This window comes from Embiotoca jacksoni, unplaced genomic scaffold, assembly GCF_022577435.1.
Source record: "Embiotoca jacksoni isolate LCO1_2020_lvr unplaced genomic scaffold, fEmbJac1.0.p SCAF_17, whole genome shotgun sequence".
NCBI classification, from domain to species: Eukaryota; Metazoa; Chordata; class Actinopteri; family Embiotocidae; genus Embiotoca; species Embiotoca jacksoni.
This window is the reverse complement of record NW_027185307.1, coordinates 986892-1006404: the sequence shown is the minus strand read 5'-3', so window position 1 is coordinate 1006404 and position 19513 is coordinate 986892. Positions and strand designations below refer to the sequence as shown.

General features: G+C 47.8%; 1 protein-coding gene across 2 annotated transcripts; it reads right to left on the bottom strand.

Moving 5' to 3' along the window:
- Positions 1 to 3873: 3873 nt before the first annotated feature.
- LOC138199275 (polypyrimidine tract-binding protein 2-like) lies at positions 3874 to 19268 on the bottom strand. 2 transcript variants are annotated; one of them, XM_069151220.1, is made up of 14 exons: positions 19170 to 19268; positions 18123 to 18150; positions 14973 to 15033; positions 12596 to 12768; positions 12086 to 12226; positions 11290 to 11436; positions 11104 to 11214; positions 10814 to 11024; positions 10461 to 10576; positions 8553 to 8586; positions 7911 to 8003; positions 5919 to 6135; positions 5343 to 5420; positions 3874 to 5263 (listed from the first exon to the last, which is right to left on the bottom strand). In XM_069151220.1, the coding sequence occupies exons 1-14, from the start codon at positions 19175 to 19177 to the stop codon at positions 5134 to 5136; spliced, it is 1548 nt and encodes a 515-aa protein (XP_069007321.1). In that variant the 5' UTR covers positions 19178 to 19268; the 3' UTR covers positions 3874 to 5133. The 2 variants fall into 2 exon arrangements, with proteins under 2 accessions (XP_069007321.1, XP_069007322.1); XM_069151221.1 differs by having other exon boundaries at positions 10826 to 11024.
- Between the last annotated feature and the right edge of the window lie 245 nt (positions 19269 to 19513).

The window sequence follows — 19513 nt, the reverse complement described above, 5'->3', positions numbered from 1 at the left end:
GGAGATCAACGGTGGACAGAGAGATCAACGGTGGACAGAGATGAGATCAACGGTGGACAGAGAGGAGATCAACGGTGGACATAGAGGAGATCAACGGTGGGCAGAGAGGAGATCAACGGTGGGCAGAGAGGAGATCAACGGTGGGCAGAGAGGAGATCAACGGTGGACATAGAGGAGATCAACGGTGGACAGAGATCAACGGTGGGCAGAGAGGAGATCAACGGTGGGCAGAGAGGAGATCAACGGTGGGCAGAGAGGAGATCAATGGTGGACAGAGAGGAGATCAACGGTGGACAGAGAGGAGATCAACGGTGGACAGAGAGATCAACGGTGGACAAAGATGAGATCAACGGTGGACAGAGATGAGATCAACGGTGGACAGAGAGATCAACGGTGGACAGAGATGAGATCAACGGTGGACAGAGAGGAGATCAACGGTGGGCAGAGGAGATCAACGGTGGACAGAGAGATCAACGGTGGACAGAGATGAGATCAACGGTGGACAGAGAGGAGATCAACGGTGGACATAGAGGAGATCAACGGTGGGCAGAGAGGAGATCAACGGTGGGCAGAGAGGAGATCAACGGTGGGCAGAGAGGAGATCAACGGTGGACATAGAGGAGATCAACGGTGGACAGAGAGATCAACGGTGGGCAGAGAGGAGATCAACGGTGGGCAGAGAGGAGATCAACGGTGGGCAGAGAGGAGATCAACGGTGGACAGAGAGGAGATCAACGGTGGACAGAGAGGAGATCAACGGTGGACAAAGATGAGATCAACGGTGGACAGAGATGAGATCAACGGTGGACAGAGAGATCAACGGTGGACAGAGATGAGATCAACGGTGGACAGAGATGAGATCAACCGTGGACAGAGAAGAGATCAAAGGTGGACAGAGATGAGATCAACGGTGGACATAGAGGAGCTCAACGGTGGGCAGAGAGGAGATCAACGGTGGACAGAGAGGAGATCAACGGTGGACAGAGAGGAGATCAACGGTGGACAGAGAGGAGATCAACGGTGGGCAGAGGAGATCAACGGTGGACAGAGAGATCAACGGTGGACAGAGATGAGATCAACGGTGGACAGAGAGGAGATCAACGGTGGACATAGAGGAGATCAACGGTGGGCAGAGAGGAGATCAACGGTGGGCAGAGAGGAGATCAACGGTGGGCAGAGAGGAGATCAACGGTGGACATAGAGGAGATCAACGGTGGACAGAGATCAACGGTGGGCAGAGAGGAGATCAACGGTGGGCAGAGAGGAGATCAACGGTGGGCAGAGAGGAGATCAATGGTGGACAGAGAGGAGATCAACGGTGGACAGAGAGGAGATCAACGGTGGACAGAGAGATCAACGGTGGACAAAGATGAGATCAACGGTGGACAGAGATGAGATCAACGGTGGACAGAGAGATCAACGGTGGACAGAGATGAGATCAACGGTGGACAGAGAGGAGATCAACGGTGGGCAGAGGAGATCAACGGTGGACAGAGAGATCAACGGTGGACAGAGATGAGATCAACGGTGGACAGAGAGGAGATCAACGGTGGACATAGAGGAGATCAACGGTGGGCAGAGAGGAGATCAACGGTGGGCAGAGAGGAGATCAACGGTGGGCAGAGAGGAGATCAACGGTGGACATAGAGGAGATCAACGGTGGACAGAGAGATCAACGGTGGGCAGAGAGGAGATCAACGGTGGGCAGAGAGGAGATCAACGGTGGGCAGAGAGGAGATCAATGGTGGACAGAGAGGAGATCAACGGTGGACAGAGAGGAGATCAACGGTGGACAGAGAGATCAACGGTGGACAAAGATGAGATCAACGGTGGACAGAGATGAGATCAACGGTGGACAGAGAGATCAACGGTGGACAGAGATGAGATCAACGGTGGACAGAGATGAGATCAACCGTGGACAGAGAAGAGATCAAAGGTGGACAGAGATGAGATCAACGGTGGACAGAGATGAGATCAACGGTGGACAGAGAGGAGATCAACGGTGGACAAAGATGAGATCAACGGTGGACAGAGATGAGATCAACGGTGGACAGAGATGAGATCAACGGTGGACAGAGATGAGATCAACGGTGGACAGAGATGAGATCAACCGTGGACAGAGAAGAGATCAACGGTGGACAGAGAGGAGATCAACGGTGGACAGAGATGAGATCAACGGTGGACAGAGAGGAGATCAACGGTGGACAGAGAGGAGATCAACGGTGGACAGAGCGATCAACGGTGGACAGAGATGAGATCAACGGTGGACAGAGATGAGATCAACGGTGGACAGAGAAGAGATCAACGGTGGACAGAGATGAGATCAACGGTGGACAGAGAGGAGATCAACGGTGGACAGAGATGAGATCAACGGTGGACAGAGATGAGATCAACGGTGGACAGAGAAGAGATCAACGGTGGACAGAGATGAGATCAACGGTGGACAGAGCGATCAACGGTGGACAGAGATGAGATCAACGGTGGACAGAGATGAGATCAACCGTGGACAGAGAAGAGATCAACGGTGGACAGAGATGAGATCAACGGTGGACAGAGATGAGATCAACGGTGGGCAGAGAGGAGATCAACGGTGGACAGAGAGGAGATCAACGGTGGACAGAGAGGAGATCAACGGTGGACAGAGATGAGATCAACGGTGGGCAGAGAGGAGATCAACGGTGGACAGAGAGGAGATCAACGGTGGACAGAGAGATCAACGGTGGGCAGAGAGGAGATCAACGGTGGGCAGAGAGGAGATCAACGGTGGACAGAGATGAGATCAACGGTGGACAGAGAGGAGATCAACGGTGGACAGAGAGGAGATCAACAGTGGACAGAGAGGAGATCAACGGTGGACAGAGATGAGATCAACGGTGGACAGAGATGAGATCAACGGTGGACAGAGATGAGATCAACGGTGGACAGAGAGGAGATCAACCGTGGACAGAGAGGAGATCAACGGTGGACAGAGAGGAGATCAACGGTGGACAGAGATGAGATCAACCGTGGACAGAGAAGAGATCAACGGTGGACAGAGATGAGATCAACGGTGGACAGAGATGAGATCAACCGTGGACAGAGATGAGATCAACGGTGGACAGAGATGAGATCAACCGTGGACAGAGAAGAGATCAACGGTGGACAGAGATGAGATCAACGGTGGACAGAGATGAGATCAACCGTGGACAGAGATGAGATCAACCGTGGACAGAGAAGAGATCAACGGTGGACAGAGATGAGATCAACGGTGGACAGAGATGAGATCAACCGTGGACAGAGAAGAGATCAACGGTGGACAGAGATGAGATCAACGGTGGACAGAGATGAGATCAACCGTGGACAGAGAGGAGATCAACGGTGGGCAGAGAGGAGATCAACGGTGGACAGAGATGAGATCAACGGTGGGCAGAGAGGAGATCAACGGTGGACAGAGATGAGATCAACCGTGGACAGAGAAGAGATCAACGGTGGACAGAGATGAGATCAACGGTGGACAGAGAGATCAACGGTGGACAGAGAAGAGATCAACGGTGGACAGAGATGAGATCAACGGTGGACAGAGAAGAGATCAACGGTGGACAGAGATGAGATCAACGGTGGACAGAGATGAGATCAACGGTGGACAGAGAGATCAACGGTGGACAGAGATGAGATCAACGGTGGACAGAGAGGAGCCCCTCAGAGGGTTAGAAAACAGGCAGCGACGTCAGACTGAGCTGTCAGGGTGGGACGCATGGAGACGCTGTCCTCGCCGTCCATCACACGACTATCGGGCTCATTAGAGCTCCGTTACCAGAGGCCAGCCCCCCACCCCCACGGACGGAGGACGGCTTCAGAGCAGACAGAAGAGAGGAGAGACAGAGGAGGTGAACGCAGAGCTACAGAAGAGTTTTATTAGGCATGCTACAGAGGTAATGCAGAATACACCAGAGACCATGAGAGGGGAAACTCAAAAAGCAGGAAACCAAGTTGCACCTCACACTGTTAGAAAATAATTCATCCTTTAATTGCGCCTCTTCAGAGCGAAACCAAATCATTACATTTTGAAGATGTATAAAACTGGACTCGGAAGAAAAAAATATACATGACTATAGTTTGAGAAAAAGCCTCCTGTTGGGTTTTAAAAAACAAGAAGGAATTAACAAATTCTGGGCTTTTGCCCCAAATGCAACAATTCAGTGTTTTTAAATGCTTTTTCTGTTAAAGGAACTAAAGGAACACTAAAGGCACAGAAACTTTGGTCCGTCTGAGTAGCCCTCGCAAGTGAACTGTCACATGACCATGAAATCACAGTGGGCTCATTTCTTAACGGCTCCCACAGCATGCAACACGTGTGAGACCCTATCATCACTATGCATGCTGAAAAAAACATTGTCACTGACGATTACACCTCACGGCTCCCAACCAAACATGAAAGGCTTCAAAAACACAGAAAGAAACACTTCGCCACAAGCCACATCATGATGCTTCATCGTATGCACGGATGCTGATGTGAGAAGGGGGGTGGGGAGAGGGGGGTGGGGAGAGTTGCACTCTGAACATAAACTCAAGTTCAACATAAACTGCCTGTCAGACTGCTGTAAAACAACAAGACTCTCCTGCTGCTAAACTAAAAAGAAAAACAGTCTAAAAGTGTGGAACAAAAGGAAGCGATGCTACGAGCGGGTGGTGTCAGAGTCAGACTGGAATAAAGTCTGAAGGAGTACAAAACAGCTAGCGTTGTCACCAACCCCCACAATATCCAAACCAATGTGCCCCATGAGGAGGGGATGGACGAGCGCGTCCAGCGGTAGGAACAGGTGATACTGTCAGTAAGGCACATGAGTACTGTGTCTTCAACTAAATCAAGAGTTAAACACGGACCTACGTCAAACTATTAAACATTCATGTCAATGTTCTGCTTGACATCAAAATACAGAGGTACAGTTAAGATCCAGAATATTCTCTTTAAAAAAAAGGATGCAAGTCAAAGGTTTGAGTCTCTAAAGGAATGACAGGATCAACTAAACCCCAACAACAAAACTGACTCCATCTACGTGGTCCCCCAGAGTCCAGACACAGTCTGAAAGGTTTCTGACCACCAGCTCCTCCAAACAGTCCGCCGTCGTACCGCCGAGTCCTCGGCTCACGCTCTCAGATGGTGGACTTGGAGAAAGACACTCTCAGGTGCTGGTTGCCTCCCATGTTGTAGTTGTGGAGGTCGATCAAGGCCTGGATGGCCTCCTCCACCGTCGACATCTGGATGAGAGCCATTTTGCGATCCCTGGGGATGAAGCAGCAGTAAATACCAGGAGCGATGAAGAAGAGGAATAAAAAGCTTTCATTAAGGGATGTCTACGTACTGGAAAAACTTGAATGCTTTGACGGTGCCGCCGGCGTTGGAGAACAGCAGCCGCAGGTCGTCCTCCGTCACATCTTGTCTGTTGAAGAGGACACATGACAGTTAGGGAGGAATCTCAGCTCTGTTCACGGGCACCGAGGCGTTGTGATGGAAACACTTGAGTCGGGTCTGTTTACGATCCAGCGCACCAAGGACACCGTTTCTGTGACTTCTCTTTGTAGCTTCTCAGCATCACAAACAAAACCACATTCACTTCCTTTGTATTGGAGCAGCAGCAGAAATATTAAAAGCCGCACCAAGAAATCCAAACTATGGACGGATACACGAGCAGGAAAGTGAGAAAAATGTTGTGTGCTATTTATCACTTGGTTTCACATTGGTGTCGGAGTCATATCTGGGTTCAGGGTTGAGGAAGATGTAGAATTCCTACACTGAAATAGTGAGTTATCACAAAGTGCACCAAATGTTACTTAAACCAGACGAAGGACTTGAAGCTCCCCTGGTTGGGGGGGGTTCCTGAGAGCGCCCCCTGCAGCATCATGTCCGTCTGACCTGAGCTGACTGGCCTGATACTTACGGGACGTTGGAAAGGTGAAGGGTGGCAGAGGGCGGGAAGATGTTCTGGAAGTTCTTGGAACCGGGTTTCTTGAAGCGGTGAAGCGGAGAGTTGGCGAAGTCCTTGGTGAGGCCCTGGTCGTCCAGGCCGTCCCGAGGCAGCGCCACCGTCTGGTGCTTGGACAGTGTCACCCGGATGATCTTCCCGTACATCTTCTGGCCATTCAGGTGGCTCATCGCTTTGGGAGGGAAAAGAAGATCAGTGATGAGAATTGTTCGTCTACAAATGCAGGTTAAAACTCTCCAAAGAAGAAACCAGATAGAAACATGATCCATAAACACCGCCGGCCTCCCTCCTTCATCCTGTGATGTTTCCTCAGGCTGCGACCACCAAACAAACTCATCACGTTTTCAGACAATGATAACACCTTGTTATTTCACATTTAATTTCTGCCTCAGGGCCTCCACACAGACACACACTCACACAAACACACACCCTACAACCCTCTGAATGCCTCCTGCCTGCTGTAATTATAGGAGGTCATGGTTTTGCATTGAATAGCAGCCAAAGTGTGGCCCATCGCTTTGTGTCGTTATGCTAATCTACCTCCATGATTACTGTGTCTTAGCTTTTAATCCTCAATAGAAGTGTGTAACCAGGGCTGAGGTATGTGTGTGTGTGTGTGTGTGTGTGTGTGTGTGTGTGTGTGTGTGTGTGTGTGTGTGTGTGTCTGTGAGGCCAAGGTTTCCAAAGCTTCAATAGGAATCCTTGAATTTATTTTAAAGCTCCATCACAGAGTGTGAATCAGGTGCAGGACTTGAACACAGTGCCGCCTTCTCTGGACCGAGATCATTGAAGATGGACTGAGGTGAAGTGGACAACTGTCCTGAGGTCTGATGGATCACAATCTGAGATTCTGTTTGGAAATCATGGACGCTGCATCCTCCAGGTTAAAGAGGAGAGGGACCATCCAGCTTGTTATCAGCTCAGTTCTAAAGCCAGCATCTGTGATGGTACAGGATGCATTAGTGCACATGGCATGGGTAGCTTGAACATCTGGAAGGAAGCATTAATGCTGAATGATATATTCAGGTTTTGGAGCAACATATGCTGCCATCCAGACAACGTCTCTTTCAGGGAAGGTCTTGTTTATTTCAGCAGAACAACGTCCAACCACATTCTGCACGTATTCCAACAGCATGGTTCTCTAGTAGAAGAGTCCGCTGATAAACTGGCCTCCTGCAGTCCAGACCTGTCAATCATTGAAAACATCTGGAGCATCAGGACATGAACAATACAACAAAGGAGACCCTGAACTGTTGAGCAGCTGAAATCCTCTATCAGGCCAGAATGGGACCACATTTCACTTTCAAAACTCCAGAAACTGGTCTCCTCAGTTCCCAAAGGTTTCCAGAGTGTTGATAAAAGAAGAGGTGATGGGACAGGTTCATGTTTACCACTGTGCCAGTGGTAAACATGAACCTGTCCCATCTTCGTTGGAAACGGGGTTGTACATGTAGCTGTCTCGTCGAGTGTCTACCCAACAATGGACAATATGTTTATGTAGGTCAACGTGGAGAACAGAGTGAAGACGTGTCTCGACTCCAACAGTCTCGTAGCGTCATATCAACGATACAAGTAAGGCGAGTTTAAAGGTCATGCGAGTCATAATACATGGTATCAAGATTTCAGACCTGTAAATGAATCGTTCTGAATCTGTTCTCGCAGCATTTGTGGGAAACAGCTGCTGAATCATGAGTTGTACATGTTGGTAGAGTAAACCTGTTATTTCAGATTAATCAGCAATTACAATTTCATGCTCTTCGGTTCAGGTTCAAGCTGCAGGTTGTCCACATCAGTGAGTTTTAGTTACTCTACACTGAATCACTTCAAATGTCACAACGCCCAACCTTAGCCTACCCAGAAATAATAAAAGCACAAACGGTAGCTAATTTATATAGTATGCATATACGCAAACCAATACAGATCACACATCCAGATACATCTACTCACCTAGCTGGGCCTGGTTGGAGTCAGACATCTGAATGAGAGCGCTGTCCTTCTTGTTGTAGAGGATTTTCACCCTCTGGACATCACCGTACACTCCTGCATTAGAGCCACAGGCAGGCAGGAGGAGAGGAGGTGAGGTGGAGAGAGAGCAGACAGTTAGGAAGTATAAAGTCAGCAGCAGAGACAAGGATATTTCAAGACAGGAAACAGAAGAAGAAAGGAGAGCAGAGAACACACGAGAAGTTGACAGGAGACTTGAGAGGTGTAGGAAGAGGTACAGAGAAGAGGCCCCCTCTAAACAAACGCTATCGAGCTGTGGCATAGCTAGGAATCAAACAGCATGCAGAAACAATGGCTTAACAGTGCATTAACAGGTGACTACAGAGCAAAGGCATGAACGTTAACCCAGAGCAGTAAACAGGGGGCTAAACGGTTTTACAAATTACCAAACAAGCTACCGTCTGCAAACAGTATACATACAATGTTATTGTAATAATAATAATAATAATAATAATAATAATAATAATAATAATAATAATAATGTCAAATATAGAACAGAAATAGAACAAAAAGAGAAAGAAGAGGAGAGAGAGAGGAAGTGAGAGTAGAGAGTGAGAGTGAGAGAGAGAGCTAACGATAACATACCGAAGAGGGTAAACAGACTTTGGGGCGTAACCATCTTTAGAGGGAGAGAAGAGCAACAAGCAGCGTGAGACAGGTAGAGAGGTAGAAGAGTCGGAGCGGAGCGGAGTAGAGATGGACAGATCGATCCAGAACGGAGGTAGGTAGGAGGAATGGTGGTTTTTGTTTTCCCCCCGGAGAGTGATGGAGGTGGTGGGTCATGGAGGAGGGGGGGGGGGGGGGACGGCAGAAGAGGAGGAGGAGGAGGAGGAGGAGGAGTCATGGGTGGGGGAGGGGGGTAATGTGGGTCGTCAAAGGAAGAGGAGGAGAGGGGGTGATTTGAGGTTAAAAGTTTAAAAAAATACCCCCACCGGCACATGGAGCGGAGGAGGGGTGGAGGGGGGGGGGACAGGGAGGCCAATGCCAATGAGGGGAAATACAAAGAAAATATAAAATAAAAAGTGAGGAAGGGGGAGGGACAAAAAATAAAATATAGGTCAGTACACTGGAATAATGCAGGTAGTTTGGTCAGATAATGGATCAATGTTTCCTTCAGTCTAAATACAGCACATAACTCAGTCTTTGGCCCTGGACAAGCATGGGGTAAAGGTACATTCATGTCAAAATCATAATCAAAAAAAAAATCAGCAATATAAAGTCATAACCATGAGATAAAAAACACATGCAGCAGCTCACACATCTGAAGATCTACCATCTTTCAGGAGGGGACAATGGTACTACAAGAGTGTGAGAGGCTGGGGGGGGAAGATTAGTTCAGAGAACATGCAGTAGAAATCAACACCGTCTGGCATGCAAGAGTTGATGTGAAGGCCACCTGAGCAACACGTGTCTTTCACACAAGTCGGACAGGCCAACAGAAGACGTGAGCTCAGTATCTTAACATCGGGGTTCAGGTGGAGCGGGTCAGATACTGTCAACGGCCTCCAGGATGACACACTCATTCAGTCAGAGATCACACAATCCATCCAAGAAACAGTTTCAAAAAAACAAAGCAAAACAGGAAAAAAGGCAGAGGAGAAGGGAGAGAAGACAGCGAGCAAGCGGTTCAGGGAGGCAGGTGTTTGTTCCCGGGACTGAGACGGGTTAGGAGACCACAGAATGATTTCATATGAGCTTTCATATGAGCTGAGAAGAGGTGAGGAGAGCTTAGAGAGAAAAACAGAAGAGAGACAGTTAGCCCAGTTAGATACAGTCTGACAAGAGGAGGGGAAGGGCGGGACATCGGAGGACAGAGGGGACGGTTCTGGTGTCGGGACAGAAACTACAAACCCCCTTCATCTAACGGGGACGTAACGAGTCTGGACAGCAGACACCAGCAGGACCCTGGGTCCTACGGTCCGTAGAGGACACGCCAGCAACACAGCACAGCAAAGCTGAGACGGACACCTGCTGCTCATCACTGGACTTTAAAAGACGTGGATCTATTAGAACGGACGGCATGGACCGGCTGAAGCCTCATAATAAAGACTTCTGAGGGGAAACCACATCTACAGAGATGAAGAAATCCAACTGGTAAAATACTGTTAAATTCATCATTGATGAAAATTGAGTTTCCTTCTTTTTTTTTTTAAAGGCTCCAATACAAGTTTTTCTATAATTAAAGAATTTCACTTAAAAGATTGTTTAAAAACTGTCCAACATCCCAGACGTGCTTCAGGTCAACTCACCAAGTCCAGTGGTTTAGTTTAGTTTAACGGACTCAAGATGTCACATCATAAATGTATTAAAAACCATTCTGAATGTGTCCTGAATGATGGACACGGGACAATAAAACAGAAACGGTACAACAAAGACTGACCAGAACCAGCAACAGAGAAAACAAGAAGAGATGGATGGAGGCGGCGGGTGGGGGTGGTGGAGTTGAAGCTCGAGACGCTCCATCTGACTGCGGTGTGTCCGTGTGCTACTCACCTCCTCGTTGAGGTTGCTGACCAGCAGGACCCCACTGGATCCTGCCTGTCCAGCAAGGGCCACCCGCCCTGCAGCGGCAGCAGCAGCCGCTGCGGCGCTCAGGGGGTTCAGGGCTCCTGACAGGAAGTAGACAAGACAAAGGATGGAATGGAGAGCAGCACTCCCACCGGACCGAGGCAGCTCGGACACCACCGGTCTCACATCAATACGTGTCCGAGCTGCACGGCGTTTACTGCTCGGTCCGACTGGTCAAATCTGAGCCAAAGGTTTCAAATGAAATTTAACTCGACCAAGTCATGACAACAACAACCACAACAACATGATCAAAGGAGGGAATAATGAAAGTGATGTACCTGGGATCTTACCGAGGAGGGAGGTGGAGTCCTTGTTGAAGGCGGCCGCCACCGAGTGGTCGAGGCTCGGCTGCCCGTCGCCGGCCGGCAGCTCGGGTCGGGTGTAGTCGCGACTCTTATCGTTGTTGTATTTGACGTTGAGGTTGACCAGCTTGGAGAAGTCGATACGCAGCGTGCAGCATGAATTGTAGATGTTCTGGCCGTCCAGAGCCTGCGAGCACAACAACAGCAGCAGTGTTACAGGGAGCAGCGGTGACGGTGACGGTGGGACCGGCAGCTGAACCTCTCACCAGTTTGGCCTGCTGCGCGTTGGCGGGATCGCTGAACTGCAGAAGAGCCTGGAACTGATTGTTCTTGGTGAACGTGATTATCTTCATGACCGTGCCGAACTTGGAGAAGATCTGCCGACGCAACAGAGGAAACTTTAACACCGAGCCGTGAGCCGCGGACACTCAGTGTGAGTCGGTGCTGCTGACCTGCTGCAGGACGTCCAGCGTGACGGGGTAGAACATGTTGTCGATGATGATCCTCAGCACCGGGCTGGAGGCCGCAGCCAGAACCTCCTGTACATCTGAGCTGGGTGACTGGACCGCTGACACCGCCTGCAGCACCGCCTGGGTCCGCTGCAACCAAACACAACATGTCAGCTTCTATTTTTAACAAAGGAGCGCACCAGCTAGGAAGATGACCCACTTCATGAATTAAATGTCCAGATAGCCTCCGTCGTTGTTATAAGAGCCCGATCGCAACACGTGTCATCAACAAAGCACTAACGAGGTCCATTAGTAGAAGCAGGTGTGTGATGTCTGGTTCAAAAGAGAACCTGCCGACTCAGCAGTCTGTTCGGCTGTGTTCACACTAACGGCGCAAATCTGATTTTTAAGTCAGAACAGCAAAAAAAAAAAACCCATTAAAGTGATTTTTTTTCAATCCTGATCCAAACCAGGAGGAGGTGGTTTGAAATGTGATTCCACTCAGATTTCTTGCGTCACACGGTGACGACGTCGTTGTCAGAGAGACAGTGAGCAGATGTGGAGGACAACGACAACAACAGTCCACTGACAGAAGCAGAAATAAAAAGTCTGCTGCCACTTTCATGCCGGCAGCTTCCGTGTTGGAAAGCCAGCTAGCTGCACGTACGTCGTTACCACAGCAACCCATTCAGATGGGTTCGTGACGTCTGAACATAACAAGTCTGATCTGTTCACTTTCAGTCGCAGACAGACCGTCTGTCCTGAAGACGGTGTGAGAGCAGAACCCGGCTCCACCCACCTGGTTGCTGGCATCGGTTTTGAGCTCCTTGTGATTGGAGTACTGAATGAAGACGGGCACGTTGCGGACGTGAGGCGTTACTGTGGCGTAATAGTTCACCATGGTGACGGCCGCCTCCTCCGTTCCCATCTCCAGGAAGGCCTGCGAAGAAGAGAACATTCACCAACATCAAGACGTGGTCACCTGACGCCTGCTGCCATCTCCTCCAGAGACGTGTTGAGTACTTTAAGATATGTGGTTGGATGAGAACCCAACAGGCCGCTGACCTCCTCAACTATCCTACCAACACAGGAGGCTGCTGACGGACACACGGACACACCGAGGACCTCTTGGTATGGAGCCACCAGCTCGTTTGGGATGCTCTGTGATAACCAGGCCGAGTGTGTCCAGCGAGGTGTCGGCTGGACCCCCGTCCTCGAGGACCGCCTCCTCTCACCGGTGTCAGGCTGATGCTAAACATCTGCTTTCTCTGGATACAACCAATGAAATGTGTGCGTTTGTTTCACTCACCTGGTTCTTGCCCTTCAGCGTGAGGATGTTGGTGACTTTGCCGAAAGGCAGGCCGAGGGCGATGACTTCGGTCTCGGAGGCCTCGAGGGGCAGTTTCCTGATGTGGATCACACGGGACGGAGGAGCCTCCTCCACCTTCTGCTTCTTACTGTCGCTGCCGTTGGACGCTCCGTCTGCGACGTGAACAGAAGCGCCGATTAACTCGCCGGTACCGGACACAGCTGCTCGGCCTGAAGGGCGAGCCTGGCGATATCCTGGATTTTAGTTTTTGTCAGCAGATCTTCAGAATTAGAAACGAGCAGCCAACAACATGACTTCAGTCCATCTGTGAATCTCTCCGACTGTAATAACTTATTGAATCCTTTCTGACTTGTCCTCCAGCAGCTCTCAGGTTCCCACTCAACAAACACAGGCTCAGATAAATACTTGTTTTTTTCTGATATAAAAAGGCTCAGTAATCTCCTGTAACACACTTGAGACCATTTTACAAGTGATTAACTTCCTTAATACCAGTTTTACCAGACAGGAGAAGTTCTTCTCTGCAGCTCTGTGTTGCTAACACGACAGCATCCTCGCTACTTCTGGTCCATTCAGGTTGGCCGTGTTTATAAAATGCTGATATTCTGGTCTGTTTTCAGCCGTTTGAGTTTCGTCCATTGCTATCTTAACTTCAGGCTTTTATTACACTGGGTTTTTGTCACGTAACGAGTGGAGTTGTCCAGCTTCAACCTTCATTAAACAACTTTTAGCGACAGAAAAATATCCGTGGACTCTCACACGGAGCTGAAATGAAGCGGGACACTGGATTTGATTTACAGATATTTCAGTTACCAATTTGACTTGGATATGAAACATAATCTCATTCAACTGATTCTGTAACTTGTACAAGAAACTCTAACATACGAGCATTATTCAAAATATGAATGTTTACATTAAGAATAGACCCCAAACCAGGTTTTTATTCTTCGCCAACAAGTGCCAATCCAATATATTAACTTTCTAAACATATCTTCTTCAATGTATTATAAATAACACCTTTTAGATTTCATCATTATGCAGATAATAATAATGATACCTGGAAGACTTTGTCGACGTCTCACAATGCTGTTGTGCAATCAACGGGATAGAAACTAAAGAAGCACAGTATCAGAAGAGGAGCGACCCAAAGACACAAACCATAAATGAATGAAAAGTCAACAACCAACTACCAGAACCTGAGCTATGTTACATAAGTTAGAGCGACTCTGCCGACTGAAGTGAAGTTGTGACTGTTTCAGGATTTCTTTTCCATTCTGGCATGTTGGGATGTTTTTTTTCCTCCTTGTGGTTTCATCACCACTTGTATAGACAGACTGAACCATGTCAGCTTCATGCACGGTGACAAATAAAACCCCAAATAGTATTGTCCAAATAATTGATGAAGAATTTTCATTTTCATTTGTAAAATATGAGAAAAATGTGACTCACTGTACAATGAAGTGCTTTACAACTCAATATCGAGCAAATTAAATAAAATATGAATAGTTGACCAGCCCACAATACTAATTTACTTCTATCAATCGCTGCTACATTTATAACTGCTGAAATTATATTGTAAAGTCTTGCTGTAAAGACTTTAACGTGTTAAGTGCCATGAAATAACCTATGTTGTGATTTGGCGCTTTATAAATAAAATTGAATTGAAATATATTCATCTTTGTTTTTTTGTTTCTTTTCAACGTCAATCATAAAAGCACATTTCTAATCTTGATGAAAGATGTAATAATGTCCGTCAGTCACAGGACTGTAAAGTGACAGAACTCCCGACCCGCTCAGGTTTAATGCTCCACGTTATCAGAAATCCTTCTTTTATAAAGCTGCTCTGGACAATACTTCGCTTTAATCTGTCCATCTGTGGGAGACTGATTATTTCAGATAGATAGACTTTATTAGCCGGGCCCCGGGGTGGCGTTAGCTTCGATGGGGGAGGTGTGGAGATGTGGAGGACTGAGACTTTGATTACAGAGACAACCTCCCAAAACTCCCGTGTTTAACATGGTTCTGATTGTGTGCCGATGTGAGCAGCTCTTTCAGTCATCTTTAATTGTGCAGTTTTCTTTCTCCTGGTACCATCCAAACGGCGAGGAGGCATTAAAATGCAGCGGTACCCACCAGTCACATGCTGCGCTGTGTGGGTGCCCACCTACTGAGGAGCGTGATGTTATTCAGACACTAACGGCTCCCACGGGAGAGCGCTTCAACTCACGCTGCCCGTTTCACTTTTCAAACATCTATTAATGCTTTGATTTCTTTTAAAGCCGTCTGACACGACCAATCAAATGGCTTCACGCTAATTGCACCGGTCCCCTCCCTGTTCAGGTGGTCGGGAGGAACTCACCGCTGATACTGCTCATGCCAGAGTTGGGACTGTTGTACATACTCAACTCCTCTGATCCTCTCTGTGGAAACAAAGACAAAGACAGTCAGTCAGATGGCAGAAAAAAAATACAAACAAGAAACTATTTCCATTTTGCAGACAACAATAAAAGGAGCTCTCTGAAGGCGGTTTAAAGGAACCGAAGGGGAAGAGGAGGTGGTGGAAAGGGGCATAAAGCAGCAGAGGAGTGGTCGGGCTCCTGTTTTTCTGGTGTGGGTTTAATCTTGCTGAATTTAAGATGTCAAGATGTGTCATTTCATCCTGAGCTCTGCCGGGTCCCAGAAGGCCCGCTGGAGCTGCCGGGCTCCCCGCGCTCTTAAAGCTGACTGATGGGATGACGAGCAGCGCGGCTGGGGACCCATTACACACAACTTTATAATAGCCTCATACTCCCCCGCCCTGTTTCTGTCTGACTGAATTTGAACCAATTGTTCTTCTGTCACTAACATTCTTTATGGTTACGATAAACTAGACGTTGCAGGCCCTGCTCCTGCAACATGACACAAATAAATTGAAAGGGCGATAAAGTTGTCTGACTTAGGCCGAAATGTGAGCACACAGAGCACAAGACACACGAACAGATTTCTCCTCCAACAGCTGGCAACCCTCTCCGTTTCCTCTGCGACGCTGAAATATTGACGGGCGGCAAAGACTCGCAACATCAGAGGAATCAGTGTTTTATGACTCTCCTGTCTCCCCGGGAGACAGGACTTAACTTTGTTTGGCGCAGACTGAAATGCAACAGGCACTCGACAAATCAGGTTATGAAGCCAGAAGAACACCAGAAGAACACCAGAAGAACACCAGGAGGACACCAGGAGGACACCAGGAGGACACCAGGAGGACCGGTTGGTTCGGTCTTCAGCAGGGAAACAAGGACCACTCACTTCATTTTCTGTGGCACAGTCCAACAGTTCGGTGTGATTTTGGATATAAATCGGTGATTTTTCTTATTTTCTATATGTAGTGTTTGAGTACTGATGGCCAATTAGGCACTTTCCAGTATTTTCAATATCTAAAAACAAAAAGATGTTTTTTTTGTTTTGTTTTTTTCTCTGATGTATCAAAAGTACCAAAGTGGCTCATTCAGTATCATTTATAAGGTGTACGAAAACCCCTGCGATTAGAAGCATCACTCCAACTTCTAATGAACCAAACCTGATGTGAACGCTCATTCAGGGCAGACGGCATCACTATGACCTCTGACGTCACTGTAATCGAACGTGTCCGTCTCCTGTTTGAATCAGCGCCCTCCTAATTCTATCTGTTAAATAAAAACATCAGACATTTCCACTCGGTCGGACCGCGTCACCGAGGACGAGCTGATCGGGCCGCTCGGCAGGACGGGAAGAGCTCCGTACGTCGCACCTGACTTCCTGTTGTGTCTCGCACTCCAAATGTTTGGATTTTTTGAAGTTTGAAAATGTGAAACATCTATAAATTACGATCTGTTGCAGTAAGCCACAGCCACTTCAAGACATCATTACCAACAGACCCTTTATTGTGCAAATGGGAAAATGAATTTCATATCCATGGGTCCTCTCATTGGTGAAGCTAATAACAGTCCAGTGGGCCTCTTCCCAAACACGGTCTGAAGGTCCTGAAGGTCCTGAAGGTCCTGAAGGTCTCCACCGAGATGGATGACGATTAGAGAAAAACCCCTTTGTGAATTCTACTGGTGAGCATCGTTCAGAGCGGTGTTTCTGGGCCGTGGTGGGTCAACATTTAGGGTTCAGAAGAACATGACTTCACTTTATCAGGTCTGTGGTTTGAGCAGCGGCAGAGGACACGTTAAACAGAGCAACAGGCCTGAACCCTGAAAACACCTGAAACACCTGAAACACCTAAAACACCTGAAACACCTAAAAACACCTGAAACACCTGAAACACCTGAAAACACCTGAAACACCTGAAACACCTAAAACACCTGAAAACACCTGAAACACCTAAAACACCTGAAAACACCTGAAACACCTAAAAACACCTGAAACACCTGAAACACCTAAAACACCTGAAACACCTAAAAACACCTGAAACACCTGAAACACCTGAAAACACCTGAAACACCTGAAACACCTAAAAACACCTGAAACACCTAAAACATCTGAAACACCTAAAACACCTGAAAACACCTGAAACACCTGAAACACCTAAAACACCTGAAAACACCTGAAACACCTGAAACACCTAAAACACCTGAAAACACCTGAAACACCTAAAACACCTGAAACACCTGAAACACCTAAAACACCTGAAAACACCTGAAACACCTAAAACACCTGAAACACCTGAAACACCTGAAAACACCTGAAACACATGAAAACACCTGAAAACACCTGAAACACCTGAAACACCTAAAACACCTGAAAACACCTGAAACACCTAAAACACCTGAAACACCTGAAACACCTAAAACACCTGAAAACACCTGAAACACCTAAAACACCTGAAACACCTGAAACACCTGAAAACACCTGAAACACATGAAAACACCTGAAAACACCTGAAAACACCTAAAACACCTGAAACACCTGAAAACACCTAAAACACCTGAAACACCTAAAACACCTGAAAACACATGAAACACCTAAAACACCTGAAACACCTGAAAACACCTGAAAACACCTGAAACACCTGAAACACCTGAAACACCTGAAAACACATGAAACACATGAAACACCTGAAACACCTGAAACACCTGAAAACACCTGAAACACCTGAAACACCTGAAACACATGAAACACCTGAAAACACCTGAAACACCTGAAACACCTGAAACACATGAAACACCTGAAAACACCTGAAACACCTGAAACACCTGAAACACATGAAACACCTGAAACACATGAAACACCTGAAACACCTGAAACACCTGAAAACACATGAAACACATGAAACACCTGAAACACCTGAAACACCTGAAAACACCTGAAACACCTGAAACACCTGAAACACATGAAACACCTGAAAACACCTGAAACACCTGAAACACCTGAAACACATGAAACACCTGAAAACACCTGAAACACCTGAAACACCTGAAACACATGAAACACCTGAAACACATGAAACACCTGCAGTGGAGAACAAGGAGCAAAGACTCAAACTCACCTTCACTCCTACTGCAACATCACTGATGCTGAAACAGAAGAAGACATGTGACATGGTCAACAACATCCTGTCTGACCACCGGACCACCGGACCACGGAGCAGGTCCGGTTCACGTGGTCCGGTTCAGTTCACGTGGTCCGGTTCGGTTCACGTGGTCCGGAACCAACCGCTCATTCATAACTATTTCAACATAAAAATGTCTCAGTAGATGTTCTCAGTAATCACATGAACATCAACTCTACGGATCAGGAACACTTGTTTGGATGTCTCGTTGTTCAGTGTTGATCAGAATCAGATCAGAATCAGATCAGAATCAGATCAGATCGATCAGAATCAGATCGATGAGATCAGATCAGATCAGATCGATCAGAATCAGATCAGATCAGAATCAGATCAGATCAGAATCAGATCAGAATCAGATCAGAACGATCAGATCGATCAGATCAGATCGATCAGAATCAGATCGATCAGATCAGATCGATCAGAATCAGATCGATCAGAATCAGATCGATCAGATCAGATCGATCAGAATCAGATCGATGAGATCAGATCAGATCAGATCAGATCAGAATCAGATCAGATCGATCAGATCGATCAGAATCAGATCAGATCCACCATGTTGGTCCGGACAGCAGCCTGGAGCCGAGCTAGCCGAGGCTAGTTAGCCTCAGCTAGTTAGCCTCCACACAAAGGACCGACGCTCCTGTCGTGCAGTTAGCTTCGCGGTTTGCTGAACGTCGCTCCGATAAACACGGGCCGGTAGGAGCACACCTCCTCCCCGGGCCGGTAGGAGCACACCTCCTCCCCGGACCTCCCGCTGAACGTTTAAAGACGTCGGAGAAACCGCAGCTAACGTGATCGAGCTAACGTATGCTAACAGCGCGTGGCTATGGAAACCCGCGTCCGCGAGACAGAGACTCGGCTAACGGACCGTGACGCACCGCGGACCGGTACCGGTACCGGTTAACGGTCCGGTACCGGTCCGTCCTCCTGCTGCCGCAACACACCGCGAGAACGACGGACGGAGCGGCGATAATAAAACATTACCCGTCCATTTCTGTTAGCGACGTCAGGGAGCTGCTTCCTCCTGGAGCTAGGGTTCACACACACACTGACGGAGAGATACACACTGGAGATACACACTGATACACACACACTGACGGAGAGATACACACTGAGACACACACACTGACGGAGAGATACACACTGAGAGATACACACTGATACACACACACTGACGGAGAGATACACACTGAGAGACACACACTGATACACACACACTGACGGAGAGATACACACTGGAGATACACACTGATACACACACACTGACGGAGAGATACACACTGAGAGATACACACTGAGACACACACACTGACGGAGAGATACACACT

Excerpts from the sequence above, each read along its gene's own strand:
- LOC138199275 (XM_069151220.1), bottom strand. Across the intron at positions 12,227-12,595 it reads CGCTGAAGGGCAAGAACCAG|GCCTTCCTGGAGATGGGAAC; the intron begins GTGAGTGAAACA and ends TCTTCTTCGCAG. Across the intron at positions 8,587-10,460 it reads TCAGCAACCTCAACGAGGAG|ATGGTTACGCCCCAAAGTCT; the intron begins GTGAGTAGCACA and ends CTCCCTCTAAAG.